The following is a 24,539-nucleotide window of genomic DNA, read 5'->3' as shown; positions in this document are numbered from 1 at the left end:
TAGAGTTAGGGCTTTACTTTGGGGCAGCTCTTTATCCAATAAGGAGAGACACAGTTTAATGAATCAAATTTTCAGAAGGGCTGATTTTTTTAAAATTGTAGCTTTGTGGTCCCTCCCACCCCATGAACAAAAAGGTGAATTCTTTTTGTGCATCACATAGGCACAACAAGACCCATAAGCCATTAAGCAAGACCTAATGGACAACAGGGGAGAGATCATCATAAGCATTTGTCCCAGGAGAGGCAAAGTCCAGTGATAGGAGACCATACATTTACCATGAAAATGTTAATGCTTATGAACACACCTTAATAGAAAAGACATCATCTTAACAGCTGGAAGAGATATGATACCCTTGTTGTGAGCACATATTTGAAATATATTTGTATGGTTTCTGAATAAGGAGAGAAGGGGCTTTCATAGCCATTTTGATAAAGAAATTGAGACGCAGCAGTTAATAGTAGAGCCCAGAGAAAGTTATACAATGTAGAGGTGAGGAAGATAAGAAGAGGGGACCTCTGTGAACATTCTAGAACAGACGGTCAGCTCACACATAGCAAGGAGCATAAAAATGCCCTGAAGAAGAGCTGATTTCCATTTGTTGTTCTATTTAAGGGGGAAAAAAATCTAAAAGGAAACAAAGAATGTGTTCAGTTCCCTGATTTGGTCCAGAAATGTTTAATAGAAGGGGAATGAATTCCTCGTATACTTTCGGATGCCATCTATGCGCTGAGCGTTGTGCCGAAGTCTTGTTGCACGAGGCTTACTTTGGCCAGTGGCAGCCCTGATGTTATGCAGCAGTGCCTAAAGGATTTTAGCTCAGGCACCGCTGGCTCCCTTGGGTAAAGGTTTCCTGAGTACTCTGTGTGCTGTGCTGCACACAGCACAGCAAACTCAGAAGCAGGGTGCTTTTGGTACTTGAATTAAGTTGGCCTCCTCCTCGCCATAACCATTTGTACAATGACAGCCAGCTCTTGCCAAGAATGGGGAGCCTTTGTTTGCTCACATGTGGGGGGGTGTCTTCTCTTCTTTTCCATCAGGGATCCCGAGGCTTACCTGGATTCCCCGGCCCCCAGGGACCAGCTGGACAGGACGTAAGTAGACAGGAGTGGCATCATTCAGCCTCCCGATTCATGGCCTTAGAGTCACCCAACTGCCTACTAACTCCTGGACTCACTTGACTATGTAGACAGTGGTATAGTCCAGTCAAGGATTTTCAGGAAGCCCTGGAAAAAACACCTGCTACTCTCCCAATTGTTGATCAGTGTTCATCTTCAGAGTTTATTGAGTTCCATGTTCCCCCCCACACCCCCCCACCAAATTACACTTGGTAGATTGAGAGGTTGACAGAGGAGATGAGCAGGAGGGGTCAAGTGGATCAAGATTATATATCTACCTCAGTTATCATTTTCTTTCTTTCTTTTCTCAGGGTGCACCAGGAAATCCGGGAGAAAGAGGGCCTCCGGGAAAACCAGTATGTCATCTTTCAGTACTGGATGAACGTTGACTATCAGACAGGGCTCTGGTGACAAAATAAAGTGCAATTCAGACAGTTGAAGAGACAAGCAAGGGGTCTTTCTCAGCTCTGTGGGCGGAGGGAAACGATATGGACTGCATAAGGCTTAGTAAAAAGCCAGAATCGAGAGTTGTTCCCACCGCTGTGCGTGTGTTCAAAGCCAGATGAGAGCTAGAGCGGTAAGATAAAGCGGAACTGTAGCTGTAGATTCAAAGCCATGGCCAGAAGGATTGGCCCGAGGCAGAGAGGAAGCACCTTCCACCCTGGTCCCTTGAAGTCCTGTCCCTCTGGTCCGACCCAGCCACAGCCAGCGGGACGCGCCTAGAGCGCAGCTTCCCTTGGCGTGGAACAGGCCGAGGAGGACAGAAGCTGATAGCGAGGGTGGACTCGAGCAACTCTATTGCAATGTCCCAGCTCGCCCCTTTGGCCCCTTTGGCCCCTTTGGCAGGATTGCCCTTTTAGCATTATTTAGATGGTGAGAAACATCCATTTTTGTGTCATATAAGGAGAGTGGAAAGCTGTAGAAGCTTGCCACAATGTGGCTGCTCTGGAAACCCAGTTCTTGGCGGTGTGGCCATAGCCCGGTATGGCTCTTGCAGGCTCCGCAGCATAGCACCTCCATGCTCTGACTGAGTAGCCAGAGGAGGGGCAATGGCTGAGGCAGGTAACAGGTCTTGGTGGCTTCTCTAGGGATAAGCAGGTCCTGGCAGCTGTGTAGATGCAGGGCCAGTTCGTCCACTTAAGGTGCTTGTGCCTACCATAGGAGAGTGGCTGTGAAACTGGAGAATTGTGGGCTTCAAGAGCAAGCCCACAGCCTGGTTTCAGAACCAAATGCTCACCTGGGCAGAATACTCCCCTAGAGAGGCTGTGAAGGGTTTTGTCTCCTTTGCAAGCCTGGCGGGCAATGGGTTTCAAATAAGGACCCAGGCACAGAGCCCCTCTGAGCTCAAGGCCACCATCGCTCTCTTAGATGAGTTGGTGGACCCAGCAGATGCCAAGACGGGAATCCTGGCTTGTCTGTGTGGATCTGGAACGTTTCGCTGAAGATTTCCCGGGGGATGTGCATAAATCCTTGTTTGGAGTGAGAAGTCATTGACTCACCTCTCCTGCACGGAGTCAGCTTCACACCAGCCAAGGATGTGCCTCACAGAAGCACATCATCCTTCAAGGGCTAGGCCTCAATGAAAGTGTGAGAAGAGGAAATGAAAGTGTAAATCACTACGGCACACCAAGACCCTGACGTTGCCCAGCAAAAGAGGCCAACTGACAATGTGCTACTGTGATTCCCTTGTCACCACAAAAAATGAATGCTGGAGACAGGGAGATGGGAAGAGAGGGAGGAATGGGGAGAGGGAGAGGGAGAGAGAAAGACTAGAGAGAGATAAGAAATAGAGACAGACAAGATAGACAGCTGATAGATGGATGGATGGATAGATATTGATAGATGTTGGTAGATGTTGAAGGATGTGTAGATAGATAGATAGATTAGGTAGAGACTTTGGACTCTTTAAACTCTCGGAATGTACTTAAGTAACCCTGATCATGACTTCAGGGTCTTTGTTATCTCACTATGGAGAATCATTGTATCAGGGGCTCCCGAGAGCCCTCTCAGTTTCAATGATTTGCTAAAGGAGCTGCAAACACAGAAATCCTGTTCTACTCATGCCTATGTCTGATTGCAGCAAGGAGGTACATATTCAATCCAGCAGAAGTATTTAGGAGTCTTGGCCAGGGGGAAGGAGGGAGTAAGTAAGTAGGGAGCAGTGTCCAGCTACCACCTCCTTCCATGGACTCATCTGGCTGGTGCTTAACTCTCCCAGCTACGCTGCCTGGCACCATGTACAAGGTGCTGCCACAGGAAACTGGCTCAAGTGTGGCAGCCAGGGGGCTGTCACGTAGGCATCGCATAGCCATATGGCTCCCATTTACTACGCAGCCTCCTGCTTCCCCAGAGGTCACTCGGTGCTGCGTGGCCCGAAGTCCCCGCTGGGTGTCCCATGGTTAGTGTCAGCTGTCTTAGCCCAAGGCCCCAGGTCAGCAGACACATCCTTTCGAGGCTGTGCATCCCCAGCCAGGAACGTGCAAGATGAGAACGATCCGGTCCTGCACAGTTAACCCTTTGCTGCAGTTGTCCATCCTGTGCCAGGAGTCCTCATCTCTGGTTGGCTTTCCGGAAGCAGAGTCCACAGCGGGGATTCTCATCCCAGTGGCGGGTTGAGGGAGGGGGAGGGTTCCCGGAGGACATCTGCAAGGATGGAGAGAAGCAGGCAGCATGGGATGGGAAGAAGCCCATCAGAGATGTGAGTTCAGCTCAGGTCCAGCTTTGTCCTCACCCCACAGGGAGCTCTGGAAGGGAAGGCAGCTCAGCGCTATGCTCCCTCCCGTGGTAGCCACCACCATTACTAATATGAGGAATCTGTGACAATTTTGGGCTGAAGCCAGTCTATCTGGGCCTCCCCGGGGGGGGCTGTGGGACCTACCAGCATTTAATGGGCATGGTTGAGGAGGACCATCCGGTGAAGAGAGGGATGAGGGGAAAGAGACCTGAAAGGTCTGGAGACCGTGAGGCATGGTTAGGGCTGGCAGCCTGTGCCACTGCTGCAGGAGAGGCATTTCTTCATGGCCCCCAGGCCTGGGACATCACCTAGACTCCTGTGTACTGTGCAGACAGACATCCATTATGAGTTACAGCTTGCACTGTGAGGCCTCTTGTTTTCTGAAGGCGTGTGGGCTGACTATATGGGCATATGTACTTATTTATTCTTACCTTGCCAGGGTCCTTCTTCAGTGCTGTCTCCAGAGGACATAAATCTCTTGGTTAAGGTAAAAGTGCATGTGCATGGCAAATGGTGGCGGAATATTAGAGTTCAGTATTTTTTTTTCTGTGAATAAATCTATGATGGTACTAACAGCAGCAGCAGCAGCAGCATTTGTGGAGAATTCACCCTATACGCCCGCCTGAGCACTAAAGCCCTGTTTTCTAATAGGCACTCACTAGCCACATGACTCTGTCTCAGTTAAAGCTGGAATGGATGCAATTAAAATTCAGCTCCTTGGTCACACTTTGCAAGGACTTAGTACTACTAGATGAGCTGGTGGCTCCCTACTGGGCCATCGCAGCTATGGAACAGAAAGTTCTAGACAGTGTTGTGCTACTTTTCATCTGTGCATGTCTCAGCTTTCATACTCCATGAGGTAGGTACCGTTCATATTCTTGCTGTGTATACAAGAAATACAAGAGAGTGGAAAGGCCAGTGGAGAAGAGAATATTCTGGGGATAGAATCTAGCTCCAAGGTCAAATGTTGGCCTTAACTTCAACCCCTCACATACTGCTGGTTAAAGGGCCATAAGCAAATGAAGAGGTGAAGCTGGTTGCTGGGCTTGTAGCCAGCGCAGCCCCAGATTGGTGCAGATTTTCCTGGTTTCTCAAACTACATGTGCTTTCTCCATGAGAAGCTAGTAGCCTGAGGATTTGGGCCTAACTCCACTTGGACAAGGCAGGACATAGCTGCACCTGCAGGCTCAACTGTGAAGGTGTCCAGGTGCCTGGCTGAAGGCCTCAGGTCTTAAATGAGCTGAGAAAGGCCAAGCACAAGAGGCAGGGTAAGATTTTTGTTTCATAGAGAACATGCATTTCGATGAGGGTTACTTGGATTGTTTAAAAAAAAAAATGGCCAATGCCAGAAAGGCCCTATTTCATGCATGAAACCACAAGAGGAAAATGAAACGTTATGAGAATCTTCTCATAAGCCTGGAACTCCCTGCACATGGAGATGGCTCAATGGAATACTATACATTTTATTAAAAACGAGTAGTAGAGCAATCTTTCAAGATTTTATTGATGAGGATTTTTTCCCTCCCTACCATCAAGGACATGACAATAAATCATTATCTAGTGATTCAATGCCTTTTTTATTATGGGCTTTTATTAACCTCAACCACTCTCCATAATTCTGTGGCTGTGGAAATGCTGGGTTTCCATCAGCCCCCCCCCTGCCCCAGGGGACTCCAATCTTCACACATCCCAGGCTTTATGCCAATAATAACTGGCATGAATGCACACCATGCAGTCAACACATAGACAGGTATTTAACTGAGTTAATCTCTCTTAACAGTTAATGGATGTTCAGTTCATCTGAGCAGCTAGAATCTGACAGGGAATGTGAAAACCTGCAGTCGGGGTGGTTCGCAGAGATGACCTGGGCCCCGGGGGATGGACCGAATCTGGAAATGTGTTCAAAGCAGCCCGGGCTTGGCCAGGGTGCAGCACTGACCACCTTTACTTCCCAGGATTTAGAGTCGATTGTTGTGGGCTTGATTGACGTTGCAGGTTAAAGCCTTGTTTAGTCCAAGTGAGTGGGGGCAGGTGTCCCAGTTGCCGAGGAGGTGTTTTTATTACAGCATATTTACCTCTGCCCCTGAGAGGGGCAGTCTGTAGCTCATTCTGACCATTGGCACACTGGCTCATTTCTGTGAGTCCTTCCTACATGGAATCCCATCATTGGGTCTGAGGCCAATGACAGGATATCTCCATTAGACAGCCGCCCAGCATATGTAATTCCCTCTGATCAGCATGAGGATCTCTGCAGTGCGTTCTGTTTCTGTTTGCGTTTGCAGAGAGGTGGTTAGGCATTACTAGGTAAGTTTCTTGTTTTAAGGCCACAGAGCTGGTAGTGGCAAGACCAAGACTTAAACCCAGCATGAACAACTCCAGAGCCTTTGCAGTGAAGCACCTTGCCCACACTTCCTGCCAGTGGGCAAAATAGAGGCAGCTAGTGAGCTCCCTGCCACCCCACCTCCTCCGCCCTGAGAGGTGAAGGTCACACAATGCTTTGATGGGAATACTGAACTGAGATTCAGATATCTACAGAAGGTTAGATGAGCTGACGGCTTTTGTGATGCAACAGCAGGATTTCATTGAGCATTGATTTACTTTTATGGCTGTACTAGGACTGTGAATGGTACGAATCTCACTCTGTGCTCACAGAACTCCTAGACTGGGCCAGTGTGTTGACTCCAGTGCCCCGTTACGGGTGGGTACATCTGGGTCTACTCACAGTCTCATCTTCAAGGAACAGCCTCGCATATTTGGCAGATATGACAGACCCAGGCTGACATATGGACTAGGAATTGGAAACAAATAGGAAAGCAATATGATTTTTAATACTCAGAGGTAACCTCTTGATACTATGATGTCACTGATAAGAATGGTTCCTAATGAGCAGTACAGAGTCCAAGTAAAAACTTTATAGCCTGAATTCTTGCTGCTACAGGCCAGCTTTATTCTTATCCATGCATGCATCCATCCATCCATCTACCCAACCGTCCATTCAGCCATCTACCTGTTCATACATCCTTTTTTCTTCTGCTCCTCCTTACCTCCCTCCCTCCTTGTATCCAATCATGCATCTATCCATCCACCCGTGATCTACCCATCTACAAAACAAATCCTTCAATCGTCATTCCTAAAGTCTTTGGGAGAACAGTGGACCTATCCCCACCCAGAGGCCTTCAGGAAGGCTTCTTAGAGGAGGAGATGGCTACAGAATCTCAAAGATTTAGTAAGAATGAGGCAAGTAAAAGGAAGATTGGCCATTCAGACTTACTTCAAGTTCATGAATTTGAGACCAACAAGATGAATGCTAAAATCACCTGAGAACACATATATGTTAGAATATGAACGTGAGTAGCTTCCACATGCCTTTGTAGGCCTCTTGACAGAGCACCGAGAAGCTCTTGGTGCTGTTCAAGATGCACACACACTGCAGCCTCAAAGCTCAGCACAGTGTTCAATGTGCCTTGCAGATGACTTGCAAGTATTTTTTTCCTAGGAGAATAATAGGTTAATAACAGATGTTCTGGGCATTATCTGTACTGACACAGGCTGCATTTGTATGATCTCATTTAATTTCTTAGTAGCAAGAGAGGAGGAGCAGGAGAGAGGGAGGATTAAAGGAAAGACTGTGGAAGAAGTAGTCCAAAGAAAGAATGCAGGGTGTGTCGGGAGTGCAGTGGGGCTAGCTTCACGTAGTCCCTGCTAAACTCTCAACTGTCAGATCTAACTTGACACAGAAAATCAGAAAGAGTCACTTCTGAATTGACAGACTTATAAATTTGCCCCAGGGGCGGCATTTTTACCTACCTTGAAGAGTAGCACAAATTCCAGAGAACATTTGTGAAATGCCTCCTTTGGGCAGGGAACAATGCTAAGGCTCAGCTGTACGTCCTGGCAGGAGAGTGTGTCCTGTGGTGTGTCTGCTGCCACCTTTGTTCCCCTCCTTTTCAGGAACCACTTTACCTTTCCACCTGGTGGAGACTTTCGCTCTCATCTTTGTTGGTCTCTAGCCTCAAGGACACAGCATGCTGCTTTTAATAACACTGAGCATTTGTCTTAAATATGCGCTGTTAATTTTTCTTTGATGCTGACGAGTATTTTACGGGCAGATTTTGCCATTTTCTCAGGCTGCACTTCTCTCAGTCTGACTGGCCCCATTAAGGAGAATGGAGTGAAAAATCCAGACACGTCAGTGCTGAATGTAAAGTTTAAAGTTATCTGAGTAACGCCTCAATCTTCTCGCTTGCTTTTCCATCTTTGCTGGCATCGTGAAGAAAATTTCCATCCAGACAGTTAGGAATCAGAACTGCTTTGCAAGTCATTGAGTTGTCTATCCATGTTCTCTCTCTGTCCTCTCCTAGGACATTTGCAATGACTGCCCTCCTGGTCCTCCAGGCCTTCCTGGTCTGCCAGGCTTTAAAGGGGATAAAGGTCTCCCGGGAAAGCCAGGGAGAGAAGGCGTAGAAGGGAAAAAGGTAAGGACAAAGGGGGAAACCTGATCTTTGTCATTGCAATCATCGTCTCTCTCTAGCCAGGGCTGAAGGGACAGTGGTATGGAAATGTGGGAAGTGGCTAACTTTGGGTTTTTTTTTGTCACTTTCAGAGTATGTTGACTGTAAAACTCCATACTACATGTGCATATTTAGAAATTCATATTGGGTTGACTGACATTTCCGACTTCCTCTTGTCCCTTCCATCCATCCAACTTTGGACCATCTGGTATGTCCAAGTACCAAAGCAGGTCTTTAGAGCACATGGATCCATCCCTCTGTGCATTCATCTGTCCATCCCTCTGTCCTTCCATCTGTCCACCCGCCATTCCTATCCACCATCTGTTCATCCATCCACACAGTCACTCCTATGTCATCCCTGGTTTTGGAGTGTGTTCCAGGTGTAGACACTGTTCCAGCATGTAGACACTGAGGAAACCTAGAAGAAAAACTGATTCCTTGTTCTTGTGGAGTTCATGAGCTATTGAGAGCAGAATAGAAGTTAGACGGTTTTGTATGTGTGTGTGGGTCAAAGCAAAAAATTTGCTCTCAACTCTGAAAACATCTCCACAAAAGTAGACGAGAGGAAAAAAAACACAATTACAATACTGAATAAGCATTGAACCGGAACGTGCTGCATGTTCCTGGCAATCTGCTAAGAGACTGCAAAATCAGGGGAAAAAAGTCATTCTTTCATATAACCGCGAGGATGCAGCCTCTAATTGCATATTTCATCTCAAAACAAGCAAGGAAGCCTTGAGTAAGAGCGTGAGCAGCAGCGCCCCTCACTCTTGGTCTGTCTGGTGTCTTGTGTCTCCCCACGGCAGCTTATCCAATTGAAGGAGAGCATCTCCCCATTACATAATGGGAAGTAGTTTTATAGCTACCCTACTACAGAAATTGGGCAATGGAACCATTGTTTCTCATGCTTGGTACATTGCAAAGAGGTGGATCCTGGGCCTTGAGAGATTGCTGGTTATAAAACTGGCAAAAACCTTTAGCTTTTTTTCTTCTCTTTCATTTTTGGTACTGGGGGTCGAACCCATGACACCCGCACTTGCTAGGCAAGCACTTTTCCACTGAGCTACACCCAGCCCATTATTTCATTTTTAAAAGTTTTCTTACATATTTAATGATAGAATAGCCAGGCTCAAGCCTCTCAGCCTAGCTATTCAGGACGCTGAGATCGAGATGGTTCAAATTGATCCCAGGAGCAAATTCCATGAGACTCTTATCTCCAATTCATCACCAAAAATCCCATAAGTGAAGCGGTGTAGACTGCTAGTATGGAGCACAAAAACTCAGGGAAAGTGCCCAGTCCCTGAGCTGAAGCCATATGACCTAAACACACGCAGCAAACAAGATAGAATTCACAATGACAAGGTCTCTAAAGAGAATGTTCAGTCATACTCAATGTACATATGTGGAAATGGAGCAGGTCCCTTGAGGGGCTGGGAGAGCTGGGGAAGGAGGAAAGGGAAATGCATTGATGGAAATGCATTGGACTCACAAACATGAGCACATGTAAAGCGCACAGGTGTAAAGTTCAACGTGTAAGGCACGCACGTGTGAAGTGAGATGTCACGTCATTCCCTCTCACCGTAGCGGATACCCCCTCCTTTCACAGTGTGTTTGTTGTCTGTCATTACTTCATTAAAAGTTTACTCCAGCCACCAAACATTTCATGACCTCAGAATTTCTAAGAAGCAAGAATGGCCTAGCTGGGTTCTGACTCGGGACTTTCTTGGGCTGGCTTGAGTAGCAGTCATCTCAAGTCCTGTCTGACAGAGTCCTCTCCCAGCAGAGTCCTCCTGGGGCTGCTGGTTGAATAATGCCTTCCTGGCTGCCAGCAGGAGGTGCTGTCTTCTTCAGGGAGCTATGTAGCTGCATGGAGACAGCGGAAGTTGGTTTTTTCCCAGAGTGTGAGGTTGGATAGACAGAGAGCAGGGCTAGGGAGAGGCAGGCTGCGGTGAGGGACAGGCATTGTGCACCTGATCTCTGACTTGTATACCATCATGGGTGCCATTTTCTATTGGCCACACAGAACTCACATGAGGCAAATAGGAGCTGCTCAGGGTGCAAATGTGAGAACGCAAATGTTAGGTGAGGTTGGTGACACTGCCACACCCACTTGCCACATGCATGAAAGCATACCCACTGTGGTATTAGGGCCAGCTCAGATCCTTCGCCAGGTACACTGCTGGCAGTGGCCGACGGCAGGGCTGTTTGCTGGGAAGTCAGTGAGCAGAGGGGCAGGGCTGACAGATCTGTAATGGCTCTGGATGTAGGATCCAGACATTCACATTATTCTCTTTTTCCCCCTCCTTTGTTCCTGCTACAGGGAGACGCTGGACCCCAAGGCATCCCAGGGCCCCCGGGGGTAGCTGGGCCCCAGGTGAGTGAGACTCCGTCCACACCTGCAGGTGTGCAGTCTTCTTACCACCCGGCTCATCAAGCTCTGGGAAGAGGGATCATTGTATAAAGGAAGTGAGTGGCCTTAGGCTCAGAAAATCTGGGTTCTAAGTCTGATCTTGGCACTCACTGTCCTCAAGACCCAGGGCAGGCCAGCTCAACTTGTATCCAGAACCAGTGTGGACCATTTACAAACACCTGAGAGCTGCAAGGTCTGAGATGCAGGCAGGTCCTGCAGTGTGTGGGCCTTAGTAGTCCAGGCATGAATCTAGGGTCGGCTCTCTTCACTCCACACGGATGATAACACAATCAGCTGCAGAGACATGTTGGAACTGAGTAGTGGCACACAATAAGAACTTGGCACTTGATGAAAAGCCGGCAACTGCTTTACAAAGGCAAGCGAGTGTTATTATCCTCATGTGCACGATTTCAGGTCAGCCCCAAGCTCTGCGGCTTCCCCGTCCTCCCCTACCCCAGGGGGAGGGAGGTGTGAGCTCCAACCCTCTCCAGAACAGGCAGGGAAGCAGTCCACTGCTGTGAGGACGAGTGTTTGGTGGCAGCGTCTGCCATGCTGGCATTGGTGACAGTATTAATCTCCGAGATGGGACTGTGTGAGAGCTGGGATGGGGAGGAAAGGGAGGCACAGCTTCCCTCCTTGGCTGCCTTCCCATCAATGGTGCTCTTCGAGGATGTGCCCTGATGGTCTGGGGCCTCGGTGCTGTGGCAGGTACCCTGCCTCTAGCACTCAAGGGCCTGGCTAGACACAATGAGCCACATCTGCAGGGAGCCTCAGCGTGAAGTTGTCTCTGGGAAAGAGTGACCAGGGACCACGGCCTGGGTGGAATCACACCTCAGCCCTGTGTCCTTCAGAGAGGTTCTTAAGCTTTCTGCTCTTCTCTTTTGGTCCGTCATGGGGCTTGAACTCAGGGCCGAGGCCCTGTCTTTAAGCACTAGTTCAAGGCTAGTGTTCTACGACTTTCAGCCACAGTGCTACTTCCGGTTTTCTGAGTGGTTTATTGGAAATAAGAGTCTCACAGACTTTCCTGCCTGGTCTGGCTTTGCAATGCAATCCTCAGATCTCAGCCTCCTGAGTAGCTGGGATTCCAGGTACCTGGCTGCCCTTCTCTTTTAGTAAAGTAGGAGCATCTAAGAGCAGCTGCCCTTTCCAGCTTATCCTAGAATAAGGTGGACTGCTCTGTCAGGGCCTGGTACATCCCATACCTGCAGTCAGCTGGCAGAACTCCAGGCATTCACACACAAGCAGTGGGACTAAAGGATATTCTCAGGGAGGAACACTTCTGAACATTTAAAATACTTTTATCGAAAGGAATTCCAGGATATGGACACATGGGATTTTGTTTCATTGCTGCTGGTGGTGGTTTTTGCTTTTTGGGTTTTTTGTTTATTTGTTCTTTTTTTCTGTCTTCATGGAGGAGCAAATGGGGTACAGAAATGGAGGGAGAAAGGATGGGTAACTGCAGGCAGGGTTCTAGCAGACACTATGTGGAAAATGAACGGTGCAGCTGGTGGGCAGAGATGGGAGGGGGAAGTGGAGGAAAGCGAAGGAAGGGGTGAGACTGTCCAAGAAGAAATGTCCTCATTACGTGACTTATGAAACAATAACCCTCGTAGAACACCTTGATCATAGCAATAAAGTCGTATTTTAAAAAATTAAGAAAAAAGATGGATCCAGGTGCCAGAGGCTCATACCTGTAGTCCCAGCTACTCAAAGGCTTCGATCTGAGGATTATAGTTCGAAGCCAGCCTGTGACTCTTATCTCCAGTTGACCAGCACAGAGCCTGAAGTGGGGGTGTGGGGTGTGGCTCAGGTGGTAGAGTGTCAGTCTTGAGCCATAAAGCTAACAGAGAGTGCCTAGGTCCTGGGCTCAAACTCCAGTACTGTCACATGAAGAAAGATGACCCTAGGAACATGTATTCTTGATGTCAGGTGTGTCCGATGTAAAAGCATCTGTCCAGTTAGAGGTGATAATCACTTGTGCTCCACTAAAAGCATTTGTGTTTTTACTACGCATCTGAGAACCAGGTAATGGGGTTTGGAAGGAGTCCATAGTGAACCTGGATATACGTTGGTGAGCAGAAGTCCTCTCTAAGAGATTCTGGAAGATTCTACAAAGGCAGAGATAATACACTGCCAGACGGGTCCCAGGAATCCTGTCCTGGCCAGAAAGTCCCCAGATCACTTGAGCATGCTCCTTTTAGGGCAAGCATCTCTTCTTGCATCTGCTCAGTCCTGAATGACCATTTCTTTTCAGGCCAGAGGCACAGACAGAGGTCAGACATTGCCTGGAATGGTGAGGGGGGACAAAGAACCACTCACTGGAGGGGGACACTGAGAAGAGTCACCCCAAGGCTGCAGGCCCTGGATCTGTGCACAGAAACCCGGGCTTTGGAGGCTGATGGTTCCCAGGCTGATGGTTATGGGACTTGGGCATTCACTTAGCTTCTCTGAATCTTGGCTCCCTGCTCTAGAGACATATAGCTTAACTCAAAAGAAACGTAAGCACTAAACAAAAGACAGTTTACAAAGCAGCTTGTGGGAAGGGAGGGGGAGGGGCTGGGCGCTGAGGATGGGGAGTACTATGAAAGGCGGGCCATGGGTGGAGGTGCATTGTACTTATAAACTGATTTGTTGAATGGCAATTCCCTTGCACAACCATCTGAAGATGATAAAAAAATATAATTTAAAAAGCTAAGGTAAAAATAGCAATTTAAAAAACAACAAAAGTTCCTTAGATGGGTATGAGAAGGGTCTCCCGTAACAATTCTTGTGACTGGCAGGGATCTTGCTCAGTTTGAGACAATAGCAGACAGAAGAGATGTCAGGAGAGGAGTTAAGGACTCTTAAGAACAGCAGCATCTTGGGGCAGAGCCACCTGGAGGAGGTGGAATTTTAGGTGTCTTGAAGCGTTAGAGAAGATTTTCCTGGCTTGTAAGCAGCAGGCAAAAATTGAGAGCAGGACTTTGGAGAGCAGCAGATTTGTGTGTGTGTGTGTGTGTGTGTGTTGGTACTGGGGATTATACTCAAGGCCTTGAGCTCTCATTCAGGTTTTCTGCTCATGGTTAGTGCTCTACTACTTGAGCCACACCTCCAAGTCTGGCAATTGGCTTATTAATTGGAGATAAGAATCTGGAGAAATCGTCTGCCCAGGCTGGTTTTGAACCTTGATCCTTCATCCTTTCAGCCTACGCAGGCTCTCGAGCAGCTAGGGTTACAGGTGTGAGCCACCAGCACCTGCTGTCCAGCAGATTCTGTTTACAAAGGCTGGCATCCCTACAGCAATTCCCAGCCCAAAGACAGCCTCTAGATGACCAAAATATAATAAAAATATGATTACAGTTTAATATCCCCTGCTGTTGGTAGGGAAAACTAAGCCTTTATAAAATTCTGCCATAAACAACTTCTGAAGACAATTGAGCTGGTGAAGAAATGAACCTATACCTCCTAGGGATGGGAAAGGACTTTTATTTGTCTTCTTGATTGTTGTGTGTCCGCCGTACATCAACAAGACTGCCTGCACTGAGCACAGGCCCTCAGGCTTCCCAGCTCTCAATCCAGTGCTCTTAACGTGCTAAGTCCTACGGGACCTGGTGTCATGACACCAAAAAGCCAGGGTAGTTCCTGGGGCGAGGAGAGCCAGCTTGAATATCTGATAATCAATCAGAATGGCGTGTAGAGTACCAGTCTGATTGATTAGCAGACCTTTCCAGACCTTTATTATTATTCCAGAACTTTATTAGCTGCGTAGCCTCAGGTGAAGTACTTAACCTGTCTGGTTAGTCGTAATTCATATCCAGTACTCTGTTACTAGCCAGTGTATCACAAGCAGCGATCTTACTGGTTAGAGTAGATATCAGAACGATATTTCATATTTTTTGGCATTAACTTAGGTTATAAACAAAGAACTCCATGTAATGTGATCTTGTGTGGACAGCCCTGGCGGAGTGCCTGGAAAAGAAGGGGTTCCGGAAATGCCTGCCCCTTTCTGGAAGAAAGTGAGTCGGGGCGGGGTGGCTGCCTTTGCCCTGGTCCTTGTCTTGGTGGGCACAGAGACAGGGCAGCCGTGGAGAGCCTGACCTGCGGACGTTTTCCTTGTTCCCAGCCTAGTGTTGAAACGGCTGGCTGAGGCCGTTGGGAGGAAAGCGCTTAACTGTGAAGTGGTTGTCCTGATCTTCCGGCAGCAGTGTGCGAGGGTGCAGCCTTCTTCCTGCGGATCACAAAGCAGCCTGCGGATGCTGGGCAGCTTCCTGGGCTCAGAAACTGTGGTCATAATTACATGCAAAAGAGTGCTGGACCCAAGGCCCTCCCCTGTGACACCATGTTTTCTTCCTCTAAGGGATGCCTCTTAGCACCTGTCCAGTATTAGCTCACAGACTCCTCCACACCCACCCCCGAGGAGAGAGCAGGAGTGGCAGTATGTAGTCACAGCAATGCTGCTGCTGCAGGTCAGAAGAAGGACTGGGTGTGACATTCAAACAAGAGCATCTTGGGACTGGAAGGACCCTCAGAGACGGGCCTGCTCTCCCGCTTCGTCTCCTGGAAGGGTGCACTGCAACCCACAAGGGAGCGTGATCTGCTCAGGAGTACAGAGCTGGGGCGCTGTGGGAATGGAGCCAGAGCTAAGATGGACTTACTGCTAAAGACCTGTTTTTCTAGATATTGCATCATCTTAAATGATAGGACAGAAGGGGTTTTGTTTAATAACAGTTTCACATTCATGCATTTGTTAACAATTTGTTAACACAATAGGTTCAGAACCAGGGTGGGCGGATAGTTAAGAGCAGAAACTCAATGTTTTTGTTTGTTGGTTTTCGTGTCAGTCATGGGGCTTGAACTCAGGGCTTGGGTGTTGTATGTGTGCTTGTTTGTTCAAGACTAGCATTCTACCATTTGAACCATTGCTCCATTCCTGGCTTTTTTTTTAGTGGTTATGTAGAGATAAGAGTCAAGAGGTTTTCCTCCAGAGCTGGCTACACACCTAGATCCTCAGATCTTAGCCTCCAGAGCAGCTAGGATTACAGGCATGAGGCACCAGTGCCTGGCTGAAGGGTATTTTTTTTTTATCGGTCCTGGGGCTTGAACTCTGGGTCCTGGGCACTGTCCCTGAGCTTTTCAGCTCAAGACTCTACCACTTTGAGTACCACTTCTGGTTTCCTGATGGTTTATTGGAGGTAAGAGTCTCATGGACTTTCCTGTCTAGGCTGGCTTTGAACCATTATCCTCAGATCTCAGCCTCCTGAGTAGCTAGGATTACAGGTGTGAGCCACCGGCACCTGCTGAATGGTATTTTTAAGGTTAGTCTCTAAAAATATTGCAGATAGGTTCTGACTATCATGCTACTATGGTGGTGATGGTGGTGGTGGTGATGGTGATGATGGTGTTGACCATGGCGGTGGTGGAGCTGGAGCCTGTGCTGGTGGTGATGAAGAGAAGAAGATATTGGTGGTGGTGGTGGATGGTGATGGTGGTGGATGTGACAGTGATGATGGGTGATGATGGAGGAGGAGGGGGTGGTGGTTGTGATGCTGATGGCAATGATGACAATGGTAATATGGACCATGATGATCAGGGGAATGTTGCAGTGCTAATGATGAGAGCCATCATGGCCAGGTGGTGGCGCTGGTGGTGATCGCCAGGGTTATTAAGGTTGAACACTGACCCTGTCACTAGTCAAAGCACCTTATAGATCTTGGGGCAGGTAAGTCTCCTAATAGCCCTACAATAATGCTCCCATTAGAATACTCATCGGATATAGAGAGTGAAATCACCTGGTCCAGAGACACACAGTGAGAAGGCTAGGATTAAGTCGTGAAATAACCAGCACAATACTAACACTTCATCTTTACAAGCCGGCACTGTGTTCCGGGTAGAGTGTGAAGTAGTGCCATGTTTTATTATCTGATTTTATTCTCTCACACATCATAACAATTAGTATAGCCACCTATCCTCCTAAGGACTCGGGAAGCTCAGATCTGAGGATGTGGTTCAAAGCCAGTCAGGGCAGGAAAAATCTTCAAGGCACCATCTCTAGTTAGCCAGCAAAGAGGCGGAAGGGGAGGTGTAGCTCACCAGCTGTGCGTGACAGCACGAGGCCCCCCGTTCAAACCTTTGGACCAGCACAAAATAAGCAAACAAAAAGGCAAGAAAAACTCTCTCCCGGTGTTCGCTGGCTCCTCAGGGTTCCAGTTGGGGAGGGAGTTAGGGCCGCACGTCAGGAGGGGCTTCCCACCAAGCCCCGTGCGCAACTCTGCTCCCAGCGCCACCCTCTCCGCGGTGTCCCCTTCCTCATCTGCACACCTGCGTTCCAGAACCCGCAGGCACCACGCTGGTCTGTCTCCGATCCAACTCTTTTTCATGATATCCTAATGTTCTCCCCTGAGCCACTCTCTGCTCCTCAGCCTGGATGGTCTAGCTCACCTCACACCCCAGCCACAGCTAAAATTTAAGCTCATCCTCCAACCTCCTGCAACGACACCCAGACGTGATACACCGGGATCCCAGGCAGGCCTGCTGTCTCCCAGTGACATTTCCTGAGGCCCCTTCTTCGGTCCCCAAAGCCCAGCTAAGCCGTATCGCCACCATGCCCACTGCCCCTGTGCTTGGCGCACAGCAGCGCCGTGATAGGGGGTTGTTGAAGAATGGATAGATGAACGAATGCATGATTACATTTTGTTTTCTTTTGTGATGCAGCTCTAGTGAGATTTCCAGTGACTCTTTTTGTTCCTTCCAAGGGAAGCCAAGGAGAGCGTGGTGCAGATGGTGAAGTTGGACAGAAAGGTGATCAGGTAAAAAAAAAATCCTTAATAATATATAGCTGGCATGGTACTGTTGTGATAGGGGCTTTCTCTACACAGACCCATTCTTTCCCTCTCTGTCTGTCTCTGTGCCTCTCTGTTTGTCTCTCTGTCTCTCTCTTTCCCCCTCTTCCTCCATTTTCCCTCTTTCCTCTCTTTTTCTTTCCTTCCTTCTCCATCTTTCCCTCTCTGTCTCCCACCAACCCTCTCTTTGGGATTTCCATGCACCTCTGTAGAGCTCAGCCCAGCATGCATCACAGTAAAGCAGTACCATGGCAGGATCCAGCTCCACTAGCTCAGTCTGAGACCCAGCATGAGCAAGGGGCGGATCCTGACCTCATGGCACTTGGGGTGGCTGGATAAAGGATGACGTATGTGAGCAGGTGATCCAAAAGCAGTGAGAGGCAAGCCTGGCTTGCGATCAGCTAAAAGCCCTTCTGCAGTAGGAAAAACAAAGAGTATCTGTATTATCCTTACAGCAATGACATGTCACAGGTAAAATGTACTCTACCCCAGGTATGATTGCCCATGTTTGCCAGTGTCAGGGCATGCAGGTGGAGGAGAAGGATGTAACTTCTTCTTTTGTTTTATGACTATACACTGCACTGTCATAGAATGAATGACTATTGTGTGTGTGTGTGTGTGTGTGTGTGTTTGTATGTCACAGAGAGATATAGACACACAATCCATCCTCTATTCCCATGGTTTCTGAATCCATTCAGACAACTTAACTGTAGGTTAAGAATGTTTTAAATATTACATCTGAATTGAAGATGTGTAGACTTTTTCCTAATATTACCCCTTACATAGGTATGGTGTGCCTGGTAAAATATAGCATTTCCAGTACAGTTGTAATAACCAGAGATAATTTAAAGACTATGGGAGGATGTGTTACGTTAGATGCTGTTTTGTATAAGGGCCATGAGCATCTTCAGATCCTCATGTGTAGAAGTGGGGGGGAGGGTCCTGGGACGCCCCATGGACACTGAGGGACATCAGGATGCGTTGGTGAATGTGTGTGAATTTGTTCTTAGATTTTACCATGGAACACGTCAAACACATCCGCAAGGTTGAGAGTATAATGAAATGAACCCAGAACCCTGCACTGTTTCCACACACAGTATCTGGAAGCAAATCCACTTTCAGGGCACACTTTCAATAAGTATTCTTGGTCATTTTATCCACCTTTTGATTGTCCAGTGATGCATGAAAAAAAGAAAAAGTCATCCTTTTTGCTGTCAGTGTCTTTAACAGAAATGGTTAATAGGGTTAGAGGTGGATGCTGGATTCCGCCTGAAATCTTATGTTTGTAAATGGTGAAAGCTTTTCATGAGGAAGTTTCCAGAATCGCTGTTTGTGTCTCCTCAGGGTCATCCTGGAGTTCCAGGCTTCATGGGGCCCCCTGGGAATCCTGGGCCACCAGTAAGTAGAACGTTGCATGCCCTTCTCTTCTGGCCTTCACATTTGAGCATGTCCTCACTTGCTGGGGATGGGATTGTACTGGATGCAACTTATCTGGGGAGGAGGATGGCACTCTCTAAAGCGACCAGAGTTGAATTGACAGAACAGATCCCACGGCTTCTGAGGTGAATGTAGAGGGACCGGGAGTTGCGGATGGATGGGGGCTTAGAGCACTCCTGGAGTCGGAAGGTGTTGGCAAGGATGGAGGAAGCCAGTGTCACAGCGTGGCTGTCTCTTGCTTGCAAGTGCTTTGGGCTCACTCAGCAAGTGTCTATCGAGTTTCTGCTTTGTGCCGTGCCTTGTTAATTGCCTTTGAACGTGGGTGTCATCGAGTCTGCTTCCTTTCAGGGCCAGTAGCAGGTCATGTAGAAGCAACGACTTGGGAGCAAGAAATTAACCCTCTTGGGTTGGGAAGGTGGCTCAGTAGTAGAGCGCTTGCCTTGAGCTGAAGAGCTAAGGGACAGCGCCCAGGCCCAGAGCTCAGGCCCCATGACCGGAACCCCCCCCCTCCCCTGGTCTTCTATGCATTATTTTTTTGAATGCTTATTTGTCAGGTCCTGTGCAAGTCACGGTCCTGGGCACTCTGTGATCTGGGTACCAAGCAGACAAGTATCTTTCACATTTGTCTTCTAGTTCTGTTAGCTTTGTACCACATGTGTAATCTAACAAGAAATCTTAGACTATACAGTTAAGGAGTGTCATTGTCCCTTTTGTTCATGAACACTTGCTGAATTCTTGTCTGGTGGCAGAGGTGGGCAAATCTGTCTGATTGTAGGATTTGCCATCCATGGAAAATCAACACATTTTCTGTGACTATATCAATTTTGTTGAGGTCCAAGTCTGTGGTGCAGAAACTTCTGCCTTCCTACAATGTGGCTGATACCTGGTCACATTAAGCACTCACTCACACCAGTTAGACAAAGCTGGATTGATAGATACGCAGACAATGAGCACTTGCTTGTCGGTAACTTCCTATGTAATGAATGCAGCGTCTTTGGTCCTCTGAGGACAATGGATGCTTATGATAATGGATGGCCCTTTGCAGAGAGAGCCTCAAGGTGATCTGGGTGCTGGCTACTTCTCTATGTGTATTATCTCCTCACTCCATGTGCAATCGTTGCTGCCATTTCTTTCTGTATTTTGTAAAGGAACTGTGATACAAAGGATATAAGGACACTTGCTGAGGGCAAAACAGCTCAACTGGAGGAGTAGGCTATGGACCCAGAATTCTTGGTCTAAGAAGGTTCCTGAAGCTTAGAAATCTAGTATGTCTATGAGAGCTAGTAAGAGGTCGTGCGAATTAGCCTAAAGAACTCCTGCTTTGGCTGGGCATGGTAGTGGTACCTGCAATCCCAGTGATAGCTGAAGGGTAGGTAGGATGACTGAGGCTGGCCCTGAGCAAAAGTGTGGGATCTCATCTGAAAAATAAACTAAAGCAAAAAAAAAAAAATACATGGCTTAAGTGGTAGAGTGCTTGCCCAGCAAGTATGAGGCCATGAGTTCACATTCTTCAGGACTGTCAATAATAAAGAGCTGGGCGCCAGTGGCTCACACCTGTAATCTTGGCTACTCAGGAGGCTGAGATCTGAGGTCATGGTGACAGACAATAAACAAATGGCAAGGCAAGCTAATAAACACCTCCATGGCCAGTGTTATAAATACTCTAGAAAAAAGTAGATTGAAAATGAACAAATGGTACCAGAGTCATGAGGGGCAGGGTCTGGGGGACAGGAGGCCTCTCATGGGATGGAGCTGCACCCTGTGGACACACAGAGGACCGGGCTGTAGGCAGAGTGAACATTAGGTGCAAGGGCCCTGGTGCACACACATGCCTAGGCCCCTCTGTGTGCCTGGGCCCTCTGTATGCTGGGGCCCCTCTGTATGCTTGGGGCCCCTCTGTGTGTCTGGGGCCCTCGGTGTGTCCAGGGTGCATTCTGTATACCTGTGCAGGACTCTCCTTCCATCTCCTCCTCCTGTGTATTGCTTCTTCCCTGGGTTGACATAAATGATTGTCTTCCTCATCTCTCAGAAGAGAGATCCAGGTGTTCATTTATTGCTTTCAGCCTGAAATGTTTCCTGACCCTGGCTGAGAATGTCCATTATAAAGTAAGACCGTGTGCCGTTGTCTTGGGATTGACAGGCTGGTTAATGTCTTGGTGCTTCCCGAAGTCTGGTGGTGGCTTCTCAGGACAGCCTGAGCTCACGAGGAACACCTTGGCTAGTGGAGCTAGGGAAGGGCACACGGTGAGAGGAATTGGGGGGCAGGTGCAGACATTATATTCAACGCATCTCCTATGAAACTAGGAAACTGGACGGGGGGGTTGGGCTGGGAGGGATGGGGAGAATTACAAAATGGGTGACACTGATCACAACCACATATGTGAAATGTTAACCCCTGTGTGCTGCTACTTAAAGATAATAAAAACATAATTTAAAAAAATCCATGCAGAGGAGAGTACTAACAATGGACTAGTTGCCCGAGGAACTAATTTTCTACCTCTCTTTCTAGGGAGCGGATGGACTGGCGGGAGCTGCTGGGCCTCCAGGTGTTCCAGGGTTGCAGGTGAGTTCTTTATGGGATGGAAGCTATCCCAAATCTGGCTTGGGCCTTGGCAGAAGTCCAGGTGTTTCCTGCCCTGTCACAGTGCTCTCTACCTCCTGGGCCTACATGTTCCCAGAGATCTTTTCTAGAAGCTCTGCAGTAAAAACAGAGAGTCAGTTGCTTTCTGATGAGCCTGGTTACTTCCCCAGCACAAGCAGGTTCTTAAGGTATACCTCACTTTCATAGCTTTTACTCTGAGCAAGCCCAGGTGAGTGGAACAGTTTCAGGCTAGCTCTTCCAGAGCTACTCTGTGCCCTGATGCATATCAGGTAAGAGGCAGTATCATGATTCACGTATTCCAGAGGGGAATGAAAATAAGCGCGAAGTCAATAGCCAAGGTCTCCAAATTACAACAGGCACAGTTAGCATTTCAACCCAATGCCTCTTGCTCAAAAGCCAGAGTTATTTTCATTGCACAAAGCTGCTAGAAGCACATATTCACTTTAGTACCATAAAGCAAAAGGTGAAATGTACTTCAGAGAGGGTGTTTAGCTAGGAGCCTGGCATGCCTAGCATGTAAAGGGATATGCAGAAATCCATTCATATCCCTGTCTCATCTGGATGAACCTCCTTTATAACAGCCCCCAAATTATTATATCCATTGTATAAATAAGGAAGGTTGAATTTGGAGAATTGAAGTGACCAGTTCAGGGTCACATAATAGCACGCAGCTTGATTTACAGGAATCTCAGCATTGTAGTCCTAGAGTAGCTGGCAAGGAGGTCAACCTTTCCCTGGGATCTTTGGGCTCTGGTGACAACCAGAGTGGCCAAGTCAGTTTTCCAAATGCATACAGGAAAATAATATTAAGTCAGTACCTAAAACCTATGTCCATCTGGGAACTCTAGTTCACAGTTCTTCCTGTTATTGCATACCAACACACCAGAGAATGATGAGATTATGTACTTGAAAGCTGTGTGGACCTGTGTGTGTTTGGGCTTGAATTCAGGACCTGAGTGCTTTCCTTGAGCTTTTTATGCTCAAGACTAGGGCTCTGCCACTCGAGATACACCTCTGCTTCTGGCTTTTTTTTTTTTTTTTGGTGGTTCTTAGTGATGGTAGTGGTTAGTAGTGAGATAAAAGTCTCATGGACTTTCCTTCTTGGGCTAACTTCAAACTTTGATCCTCAGATCTCAGACTCCTGAGTAGCTAGAATTACAGGTCTAGCCACCAGCACCAGCTTCATGTGGCCTTTTTAAAGATCATTCTGTGGTCAGGTCTTTAGAAGCAATGTCCACAGGCAGAATAAAACACTGCAGATTGCTTTGCAATGATTTTCAGACTGTAAGAGATTTCCCTGATGAAAGTTGTTGCAAGGAGTGTACGCTGTACAGCCCATGTGGGTTTTGGTTTGTTTTTAAAAGAACTACATTCCTAGGAACAAAATTATAATAAATAAGACAGAGTCCATCATAGAACCCTCTTGGCAAATTATACCCATGCTTGGAGCTGTCCAGATCCTGATTCATTGCCATTGTGGTGCTAAGAGCACTGGGCAGGGAGTCAGGAGTTAGTCCTCTCCTAGGCTTGTCACTTTATTATGTAATCATACCTTCTTCACCCAGGAACCAAGAGAATCTTGCTACTTAGCTAACTTTCTCCATAAAATGAAACAAATAGCAAATGTTTCAGGCTGTGTGGGCCATATGCTCTGCTACATCAACTCACCTCAGCTGGGGTAAAGCAAACAATAAGGCACGTTTCACACATAGTGGTGTGATGGTGTGCTGATAAAACTTTATTTATGAAAGCAGGTAGAGGGCCAGAGTTTGCTGGCCTCTCTCTTAGATTCTGTTTGTTGTTTTGGTTGTTTCTATTCTAACTTCTCTAGGAAGGAACTCAGAAGGCTATAATCAGTGCTTAAAATTCTGTAATGATGATGGAATACTTGTTTTGTGCTGACAAAGTGCATTGCTTTTATTTGCTTACGTGTTTGTGGATGTTGTGGCATAGGGAAGAAATGAGTATTTTGATTTATTGTGTTGATCATTTTGCATTCGTCTTACTTCACTTAATATAATTTTTCAGTGTCTTCCTATTTCCTTAGGAATGGTACAATATCTTTCTTTTTGATTGATGAGTAGAATTCCATTGTGTATCTATACTACATTTCTTGGTCCATTCATCCAATATGGGACATCTAGGATGATTCCATATTTTGCCTATGATAACGCTGCAATGAAGAGATAAGGGAAATTCAAATGTCTATGGAATTCAATGTCAATAAACACACAACATACCAGCTCCTCTGGGATGCAGCAAAAGCAATACTCAGAGGAAAATTTATAACTTTGAGTGTCTACATAAACAAATTAGAGATATCTCAAATCAACACTCTAATGATATACCTCAAGTTTCTTGAAAAACAGGAACAAGCCAGCCCCCAAACAGTAGCTAGAAAGAAATAATAAAAATTAGACCAGAAAGAAATAGTTTAGAGGCACAAAAAAGCCATACAAGTAACAACAAAACAGAGTTGGTTCTTTGAAAAAAATTAAACAATTGACACCCTTAGAAAATCTAAGCAACTTACCTAAATAAATTAAAATTAGAGATTACAAAAGGGGATATCACAACAGAAGCAAGCAAAGTCTACCCACCCTGAACCAAGAAGATTTAAACCAATTAAATAGACCCATAACAAGGAATGAGATTGAAATGCTTTTTAAGAGGCTAAATGTATAACCTTTAAGAAAAACCTTCATTTGTATGGTCAGAACTAAAGGCTGGCACTTAGTACTTATCTCACAGAGCATTGGTAGTGGATTACCATAGTGCCAGGACCTCTGCATTCTCTTAGCACAGAGATGGGAGGAGGTAGAAAAGGCATTGTGGTGGAGAGTGGCACTGACTGCCTCGTGCTGACACAAAAACTCGAGACAACAGTGTCAGTGCTGTGTCTTTGAGGAATG

General features: G+C 47.1%; 1 protein-coding gene across 1 annotated transcript in view; it reads left to right on the top strand.

The window, feature by feature from the left end:
• Nucleotides 1–24,539, top strand: part of Col22a1 (collagen type XXII alpha 1 chain) — a 183,926-nt gene that overhangs the window by 120,095 nt on the left and 39,292 nt on the right. Inside the window, exons 41-48 of the mRNA XM_042699956.1 lie at nucleotides 1,038–1,091; nucleotides 1,427–1,471; nucleotides 4,289–4,336; nucleotides 8,211–8,324; nucleotides 10,681–10,734; nucleotides 17,502–17,555; nucleotides 18,933–18,986; nucleotides 21,535–21,588. Coding sequence (XP_042555890.1) covers nucleotides 1,038–1,091; nucleotides 1,427–1,471; nucleotides 4,289–4,336; nucleotides 8,211–8,324; nucleotides 10,681–10,734; nucleotides 17,502–17,555; nucleotides 18,933–18,986; nucleotides 21,535–21,588 — 477 coding nt within the window. The remainder of the gene's footprint in view (nucleotides 1–1,037; nucleotides 1,092–1,426; nucleotides 1,472–4,288; nucleotides 4,337–8,210; nucleotides 8,325–10,680; nucleotides 10,735–17,501; nucleotides 17,556–18,932; nucleotides 18,987–21,534; nucleotides 21,589–24,539) is intronic.

This window comes from Dipodomys spectabilis, unplaced genomic scaffold (genome assembly GCF_019054845.1).
Source record: "Dipodomys spectabilis isolate Male_0828 unplaced genomic scaffold, ASM1905484v1 ptg000264l, whole genome shotgun sequence".
In the NCBI taxonomy this organism is placed as follows: Eukaryota; Metazoa; Chordata; class Mammalia; order Rodentia; family Heteromyidae; genus Dipodomys; species Dipodomys spectabilis.
This window is presented reverse-complemented; position numbering and strand designations above follow the sequence as displayed.